Source organism: Euphorbia lathyris, chromosome 1 (genome assembly GCF_963576675.1).
Source record: "Euphorbia lathyris chromosome 1, ddEupLath1.1, whole genome shotgun sequence".
In the NCBI taxonomy this organism is placed as follows: Eukaryota; Viridiplantae; Streptophyta; class Magnoliopsida; order Malpighiales; family Euphorbiaceae; genus Euphorbia; species Euphorbia lathyris.
Genome location: NC_088910.1, coordinates 98,686,943 through 98,696,704, shown reverse-complemented (window position 1 = coordinate 98,696,704; position 9,762 = coordinate 98,686,943). Strand labels below are relative to the sequence as shown.

General features: G+C 38.1%; 1 protein-coding gene across 1 annotated transcript; it reads left to right on the top strand.

Annotated features, from left to right (window-relative positions):
* Positions 1–613: 613 nt before the first annotated feature.
* On the top strand, positions 614–2,443 carry LOC136212175 (UDP-glycosyltransferase 83A1-like). Its single transcript, XM_066002757.1, has 2 exons — positions 614–1,180; positions 1,269–2,443. Exons 1-2 carry the CDS (start codon positions 697–699, stop codon positions 2,192–2,194), a joined length of 1,410 nt encoding a protein of 469 aa, XP_065858829.1. The 5' UTR covers positions 614–696; the 3' UTR covers positions 2,195–2,443.
* Positions 2,444–9,762: the final 7,319 nt, after the last annotated feature.

The following is a 9,762-nucleotide window of genomic DNA, read 5'->3' as shown; positions in this document are numbered from 1 at the left end:
AGGAAAATAAAAGAAAAAAGAACGCAGATATGAGAAACAATGAAGATAATAATGGTATTACATATTTGATTTTGGTAAAGGGTAGTTAAGGCATTACAGTTTCATTTTAAATAGATTTTGACTCAAATCCAAATTTACTAACAGAATCTTCATGAGAGTCTAACGACAGGGATTAAACAGTTCACAGAAAAAATGTTAGGTACTAAACAGTTAATCGAAAAAAGGTTAGAGACCTTACCGTGTGTTTTTGAAAATACAAAGACTAAACAGTGTGTTTTGTCAAGATATATGGACTAATAAAATTAATTATCCTATTTTTAATGATATCATGCATGGAAACCCATACAACCATGTCCCAATTATTGGTTTTGTCCCATTCACCTATCAAATCCATCCTCCAACATCACATGTAGTTAAGATTTCAAACTAATAATTTTTCTATTTTCATAATCAATTATTGAAACAAAAGTTCAACGAAATTAAATTCAACTTTTCAACAACATGTGGATACAACTAGAGCTTTATTATCAGCCACTCCTTAATAAAATATCCAAATCTATCTAAAACAAAAAAATAATTCCACAATATTATTATACACTATATATATCTAAAATAAAACTATTTCTCACAAAAGAATACCTTATTACTCGTACTAGCACCGAGTGTTGAAGTATAGAAGCTAAAAAGAAGAGTAGTATGGAGAGACGCCCACATATTGTAGCCATGCCTTATCCAGCACAAGGACATGTCCTTCCTATGATGGAACTTTCACTATGTTTAGTTAAACATGGTTTCAGAATCACTTTTGTAAACACAGATTATGCTCACCAGAAGGTCTTAAATGCATTGCTAGAGAAGGACTTTATTGGGGATCATATTAATCTTGTTTCAATTCCAGATGGAATGGAACCATGGGAGGATAGAAATGACTTTACAAAGTTATCTGAATCACTTTCTAGAGTGGCTCCAGGAAAGCTGCAGGAGCTTCTTCACCGAATAAATGCCTCTGAGGATGATAAGGTTACTTGTATCATTGCTGATACGCTTCTTGGATGGGTTTTTGAAGTAGCAGAGAAGATGAAAATACGAAAAGCTGTATTCTCGCCTGCATCTGCTGCCTTGCTTACCCAGTTACTTAGTGTCAATAAGTTAATTGATGATGGAATCATTGACAACCAAGGTAAAATTATAATCTTCCTTATCTTTACTTGTAGTTCATATAATTGAATTTCTCACATTTTTTATTTATTTCCATTCTTGTAAATAAGGAAATCCATTGAAGATTGAGAAGATTCAATTGGCTCCAGATATGCCTTTCATGAGCACCACTAATTTTGTATGGCTAGGCTTCGAAGATGAGATCATGAGAAGAAAAATATTTGAGAACGTAAATAAGCACAACAAGACTTTAAAATTGGCAGACAGGATAATTTGCAACACAGCTTATGATCTTGAGGCAGGAGCATTTACTTTGTTCCCAAAGATTCTACCAATAGGACCACTTCTAGCAAGCAGTCGAAATGGAAATTCAGCAGGATGCTTCTGGCAGGAAGACACAAATTGCTTGAAATGGCTAGATCAACAACCGTTAAAGTCAGTGATATATGTTGCATTCGGCAGCATTACTACTTTTGATAAAACTCAATTCCAAGAATTAGCACTGGGACTTGAACTCACCGGTAAGCGGTTTTTGTTGGTTGTAAGACCAGGTATTACTAAAGAGACTAATGTGTATCCTCAAGGATTTGAAGAGAGAGTTGGAAATCGAGGGAAAATTGTGGAATGGGCGTCTCAACAGAAAGTTCTGAGTCACCCTTCTGTGGGGTGCTTTTTAAGCCATTGTGGATGGAATTCTACTATGGAAGGTGTGGCTAATGGGGTGCCTTTCTTGTGCTGGCCATACTTTGGTGATCAGCCGATTAATGAGAGCTATATTTGTGATGTGTGGAAGGTGGGATTGAATTTTAACGGCGATGAGTTTGGAGTCATCAAGCGAGAAGAAATCAAGAACAAGGTAGAGCAGGTTTTGGGTGATGAAAGAATTAAAGCAAGGGCTAAAGAAGTCAAAGAATTAGTGTTAAAGAGTGTTGGAGAATGTGGTTATTCCGCTAAGATTTTCAGTAATTTTGTTGAATGGTTGAATGAGGATTCACGCCTATCTAGTCCGGGGATGCATGGTAGTGGAATTGCTTAATCTCTATAAACATCTAATGTTTAATTTTGTTAAAATCAATCTCTTTATTTCCTGCGCATACTAAGGGGCGTTTGGTTCGCACAGAGGTAACGGAATAGAATCAAAGAAGGGAAACAAAGAGAAATGAATAGAATGACCCTGAATTCCCTTCTCTGTTTGTTTCAGTTTTACAAAGGGAATGATATACTCATGATTCTATTTGTGGTTGTTTGGTTCAAATGAAGTAATAAACTAGACTTGTATTTTTAATAATAATTTCTATACATACACGTGTCTATATTAATAAATTAATCAAATGTAAATATAAGAATGAAAATCAATTTATTCAACTATTAAAATCAAAAGACGATGAAACTGAAGAAACGGAAATAAAATAAATCAAAGAAAATGCATAAATATTTTATTTTAAAAAGAAAATATTTATTTTAAAATAATTAAAAATAAATACCAAAACCGAATAATATGATAAAAGAAAAATATTTTAAAAATTATTTTAAAGATAAAAAATAAAAATAAATAAGTATAAGGGATCAAAAGTGAGATTAGTCTACGAATGAAAATATAAATAAATAAATATAAGGATCAAAATAAATATAAAAAGGTAAAAATTAGTCAAAAATATTTTTTGAGAATAAATAAATAAATAATATATAAGAATAAAGATGAAAAGTGAAATTAATCCAAAGATGAAAAAAGTTAAAATAAATAAATATATGGACCAAAATAAAAATTGAAAACAAAATAGAGACTAAAATAAAATTTTATAAGGAGAATAGATGTTTAAATTAGTGAGAGAGAAGGGGAATGAAAAACCTTAGCGGGATGTTTGTTAGAATGGATATAGGAAGTAGGATAGGGATAAAAAAAAACACGAGATAAGTTATCTCGTGTTTGTTTGGAAGATATATAGAAGAGTGAGACAGACGAGGGATAAACCTCTTATCCCTCAGATCTTATACCCAAGAAGGGGTTGGTATAAGGAGATGAGATAAATTCATGCGATTCTAATAGGATGAAAAAATCAATCTTATCCTTCAAATTAATGTTATGTAGTTTAAATAAAGTTAAAATAGTAAAACGAATTATTTTATCCCTATCCCTATCTCACATACCAAACATTGAATAATAATTCTCGACTATCATATTTTTATCTTTATCCCAACTATTTATCTTTATCCTTATCCCAACCTTTATCCCTATCTTTATCCCAATAGAATACCAAACGCCCCATAGGGGGTTGAGAAGAATGGAATTAGAGGAGTTAGGGGTAAACCCAAAACTAAAAGAGGGTAAGGGAAATGATTGAATTTATAAAACAAACACCAACAAAAGAAATGAAACCTCCTCATTTCCTTATATTTTTTCTGAAACCCTCAAAACAAACTGCTCCTAAATTGCTTTTATTCTCAATGTAGAGATTTATTTTGGAGAGATTTATTAAAATCAACCATTCCTAAGCGTTCGAAATTGAGAATCTACACTGATTTTTTTGGTTTGTCTCTTTGGACGATTATTTGTCTCTTAGCCCATTTTTTTGTTTGGGCTCCGTAGAAGTGATAATGAACAAAACCCTTTTTTATTTTTTTGTTTTGCTTATTATAGAAGATTGTGACATGGTTATTCGTGAATTATGTTTATTATTTTCAGATATTTTAGGTTTATGCGTTTTCTATTTCTTTTTATGATATGATTTAATATGGTTAAATAACTTTTGCTTAATTATATTACTGTTGCCCAAAATAAAATAAATTTTATTTTTATGTATATAGAAAGCTTATGTTTAATTTAGGGTATAGTTTCTATTTTTGTCTAGAAAATAATGAAAAATACACTTGTAAACTAACCGCCAACCGATGAGAAAGTCCGGCACTACGCAGGGCGTGTCTTCCAATACGCGGGGCGTAGATCAAGCAACCAGAGAAGGTCTGCTTCAGAAGCTCCAATACGCGGGACGTAACCTCAAAGACGCCACGCGTAAAACTTGGCAACAAGGCGTTTCGAGATCAGAAGCTCCAACACGCGGGGCGTCCATTCTCATACGCACGGCGTCCTTCTCTGCGTAGGACTTAACATCAGGAACGTCACGCGTAAATATCATCAACAAAACACACAGGTTCAGAAGCGACACCACGCAGGGCGTAGCCGGACACGCGAGGCGTAACCAAGGATACGCGGGGCATATCATCTCTTCCGGCAGCAGTTGAAAGCAGTCAATAGCAGTTAATGGGAGTTAAAAGAAGTTAAGTTAGTTGGTGATGTGGCAAGTTAGTGGGAGAGAATTTCAAGGGGTAGTTGGTGAATAATTACCAAAATATCACTGAATAATTACCAAAGTGCCACTCCAAAATACTATAAATAGACCCCCTCCCCTTCATTAAAAATCACACTTAATCAACACAACAAAACCCCCTTCCTAAGGTCCCTTCCAATGCTCTCTAGTTCTTAGTTTAAGTTCTTAGTTCTTAAGTTCTTTTGTTCTTAGTTCTTCAAGTTCTTCTCTTGTTCTTCATTTTTCTTAGCTTCAATTCCTTCTCTAGCTCTCCTTTAGCTTTAATTCAAGTTCCAAAAGCCTTTTTTCAACTTTCTCGACTCAAATTAGTGTTTCTAAGTCGTTACTCTGCTCAAGTTTTCAATTAGAATTTTCTTTCTAAAGTAATTTTCCAGATTCGTCCATCCTTTTTCAAAGCCCAATTCTGTCCATTTAACGTTATTTTTTGCCTTCGATCCCTTCGACAAATTTGTTCCTAACGTCCTGAATTTCGATCTAGCCTTTTGATTCACTCAATTCCGTGTCCAAGAACTCCATTTACAAGCTGATCTTTGTACCCCAAATTCTTTTAGCTATTCTGCCCAGAATTTCCCAGATTCGAGTAGTTGTTTTCAAAGCCAGATTCCGTCCATTTAGAATCCGTTTTAGCCTTCGATCCCTTATAGAAAGTTGTCCCTGACTTCCCGAAGTTCAATTTGCCCTATTTACTTGTCCAATTCCGAATTCTTAAGCACTCCAATCAAGTTCCCTAATGTCAAAGTTTAAATCTGCCTTATTTGCCTACCAACGTTTTGACATTACACAAAGGGCATACCGTACGGGCCCGACCGACTGCAGCTCTCCGTGGACCTCGCACCAACGCCAAAATTCAACATCAATCCGAGATAGCTATTGTGGCTCCGAGTTTGTTGTTGAATTCCAATTTTATTTTAATTGCATCTCAATTCTTTATATTGATTTATCTTTTCTTAGTTCAATTGATTGTCTATACGTTTAATATAGAAAATTTTCAGTTGTAATTCATTTCCAATTTCATGTATTCAAACACTTATTCAATTAATAAAATACCAATTTTTCCAAAGTCTTTTGTCAATTCCACATTTTAATTTCCTTTATTTTTCCGTCTTCAATTTATACGCTTAGCTTAAATAAAAAATAATTTATCTCGCAAAGTTTCTATAACGGCGCGAGAGACCCAAGAGGGACTTTTTCAATCCTTGCGTCCCTCGCCAATCGTTTCGTTTAGAATTCAAGTTTTGGCACGCAAATTCCATAAACTTAACCATTTTAATTGAGAAGTAATCTTCTCTGGCACGCCCGCACCCTAACCACACGTGACAAGGTTGAAAATTAGCATATTCGCAAAATAACGCTAACAATTTTTGGCACGCCCAGTGGGACCAACTACTTTTTATTTAGGCTTTGCCAAAAATTTCAATACCGTTTTTTACTCATTTTATTCTTTTCGCCCCACTTCCACTTTACCAAAATTTATTACCTAACGCTAACAATTTTTGGCACGCCCAGTGGGACCTTTGTTTTTTTTAGCTTAGCCAAAAAATTTAAAAGCCTGTTTCTTTTCATACCACGTATATATTTTTATTCAGTTCTTAAACCAATTGTTTTTCATGCTATGTTATTATTCCATTAATAAGCATTCATTTAATTTCTTGTCCTTTCTTGTTTAAACTCGGTCATTAACTTAATTTCATCATTTTCACCCATAAATACTCACGGAGAATGCCTCCAAGGAAGAACACCGGGAAGGATCCAATTCCATCCGATTCAGAAGAAAGTCAGAATCAGACCCGAGATCAGAACAATGAGCCCGGCATGCCTGAAGGCTTTGTAGCCGAGACCGTGAGCAATAGCGGAAGTGCAAACCAACAACCACCTCAGGGGCCACCCATATTCGATATGACACCACTATTAGCGAGTATGGAGAAGCAAATGAGCCAATTCCTACATGGATTTTCACAAACCATGAAAGAGAATCATGAGGTTATATGCAACGCAATGCAAGCTATCAATGAGACCCTGTTCAAAACTAGTAATGAGGCGGTAAACAATTCCAACAAGGTTCCGGCTCTCGAGGAGAGGATTGTCAATTTAACCGGAGAAATCGACAAAATTCCGGAAAAATGTGCCGAGCTGTTCTCACAAAAGTCAACATCTCAAGGACCAGCGGACAATGGAAAGGGAACACCGATCTCAGGTGCCGATGAAAGGTACATCCCGCCACTAGCCCGAGAAGAGAGTCTCAGGTTCAATGATCGCGGCGATAGGATCAGCCCAGAACCCGTTCAGGTCCCACCACCTCAACAGCATTTTAGGTCTCATATCGGGCCTAGTAACCATGCCGAATACTATGAGGAAAACCATACTCGTAATATAGGGGGCAATGGGAGAGGAACCAGCTTTCACCCACAACGGACAATGCACACACGCATGGAGCCCGCCAACAACTTTGGAGAGGCCCAGCGCATAAGAAACATCATCCAAGAGATTTATGGGCCAGCCGTAAGGGAGGTGTACCGACCCGAGTTCCAAAAACCGTATCCACGGCAGTACGATCAACTATATCCCTTACCTCACAACTTTAGAGTCCCTGATTTCACCTTGTTTTCAGGAGAGGAGGGGCAATCCACCATAGAGCATGTGGCACGCTTCACCTTTAAATGCAGTGGTTTGAGCATGGCTATGAACTTCGACATGTTGCGCTTACGCTTATTCCCAGGATCATTAACAGGACCAGCGTTCTCTTAGTACACCACTTTGCCATCCGGGTCCATTCATGGATGGGAACAAATGGAAAGGCTTTTCCATAACCAATTCTATCGAACGGAGCCCGAGGTCTGTGTGGAAGAACTTTCCCATGTAGTGCAGCGACATGGGGAACCGGTCGAAAATTTCATTAATAGATTTAAGAAGATGCGACATCGATGTCGAATCAACATTCCCGAAGTCGAATTTGTAAAAATTGCTCAACGAGGCTTGGAATTCGAAAACCGAAAGAAATTCCAAGGGATCGACTTCCATGATTATTATAAGTTGGTAGCTAAAGTATCCGAGTACGAAGAGTTGATGAAGGAGGATCATTGGCGAAAAAAGAGCACTATGGGGAGCTATCAAGAAAATATGCGAACACATGAGGTAGCTATTGCCGATTTAGCAAACACCGGATCTCGGATGTGCCCCAGTTTGTTAAAGAACCCTAAGACACCAGACGTAGTCAAAAGGAGTCCAACCACTCAGTACACTTTCGACGTCTCAAAGACGGAATAAATCTTCGATTATTTGTTGAAGGAAAAGTTCATCACACTACCACCTAGACATGTGATTCACGCGAAAGAAGAAATACGTGGACGAGACTATTGCATGTATCACGACAACTGGAGCCATAATACTCAAACTTGTTTTAGTTTTAGAAATGTCGTGCAGGATAGGATAAACCACGGGATACTCCAATTCCCGGAAAAGAAGGAAAGCATGTTGATCGATGATGATCCATTCCCGGTGGCCAACATGATCAATGCCACTTCACTAGTGTGGGGGGGGGGGGGGGGGCAAGGGAAAAGAGTGTTCCAACCCAAGGACCCGGCGACTTTGGGTACCAAAGGCCATATCGTCAACATTTAAGTCGGAGGAGAGTTCGAAGGGCTCAAAGAAGAAAGATACGCAGCAACGGCTACCACGTTTTGTGAAGCCTCCAAAGACGTTACCCATCGACCAGTGGCAGATAATCAACCATAAGAAGTTCCCAAGACCTCTCTCAAAATATGCGAAAGAAAAAGGGAAAAACCAAGAAAAGAGCATCCAAATCTGTGTGGGGGATTTCATCATACAGACACATTGTGCGACCACCTCTTGGATCTTACCTCCGAATTTTAGAGGTGAAGGCAATAAGAAGGAAGCCTCTAAGCGCGAGCACAAAGAGCAAGAAGATCTAGCGCCGAAGGCGTCCGTCGAAGACGCCATGAGGAGGGTTTACTTTGACAAGCCCACTCCAAGGATGACTCGCCACAATAAACCTTTATACGTTAAGGCTCATATAGATGCCAAAACAATATCTAGAGTGCTCATCGACAATGGATCAGCTGTTAACATCATGCCAATGAAGATGGTCCTGGCCCTAGGCAAATCGGAGGAAGACATAATCTCATCAGATGCATCAGTTTCAGCCTTCACGGGAGAAATCACGAAGACATATGGTGTCCTACCTTTGGAGCTCACCATTGGCTCTCACACCACCATGGTTGCTTTCTTTGTAGTAAATTCAACTGCAAGCTATCAAGCGCTTTTAGGAAGGGATTGGATTCACTCCAACTCATGCATCCCATCATCTTTGCACCAACTCCTTCTATTTTGGAAAGGGGAGGACGTGGAAGTTGTCCGGGCAAACGAGAAACCATTCAAAACCTACTCAAACGGAGTCGAAGCCTCCAGGAGATTGATGCAATTGGTATAACAAAAAAAAAGGGGTTCAAAAATCCTAAATACATTCTTTTGTGTACAAATTTTCAATTCTAGTCAATTTATACACAAAAGAGGGGGGCAATTGTTGGCCCAAAATAAAATAAATTTTATTTTTATGTATATAGAAAGCTTATGTTTAATTTAGGGTATAGTTTCTATTTTTGTCTAGAAAATAATGAAAAATACACTTGTAAACTAACCGCCAACCGATGAGAAAGTCCGGCACTATGCAGGGCGTGTCTTCCAATACGCGGGGTGTAGATCAAGCAACCAGAGAAGGTCTGCTTCAGAAGCTCCAATACGCGGGACGTAACCTCAGAGACGCCACGCGTAAAACTTGGCAACAAGGCGTTTCGAGATCAGAAGCTCCAACACGCGGGGCGTCCATTCTCATACGCACGGTGTCCTTCTCTGCGCAGCACTTAACATCAGGAACGTCACGCGTAAATATCATCAACAAAACGCACAGGTTCAGAAGCGACACCACGCAGGACGTAGCCGGACACGCGAGGCGTAACTAAGGATACGCGGGGCGTATCGTCTCTTCCGGCAGCAGTTGGAAGCAGTCAACAACAGTTAATGGGAGTTAAAAGAAGTTAAGTTAGTTGGTGATGTGGCAAGTTAGTGGGAGAGAATTTCAAGGGGTAGTTGGTGAATAATTACCAAAATACCACTGAATAATTACCAAAGTGCCACTCCAAAATACTATAAATAGACCCCCTCCCCTTCATTAAAAATCACACTCAATCAACACAACAAAACCCCCTTCCTAAGGTCCCTTCCAACGCTCTCTAGTTCTTAGTTTAAGTTCTTAGTTCTTAAG

Coding starts and splice junctions, on each gene's coding strand:
- LOC136212175 (XM_066002757.1), top strand. CDS start 697: ATGGAGAGACGCCCACATATTGTAGCCATGCCTTATCCAGCACAAGGA. Junction 1,181..1,268: donor TGGAATCATTGACAACCAAG/GTAAAATTATAA, acceptor CTTGTAAATAAG/GAAATCCATTGAAGATTGAG.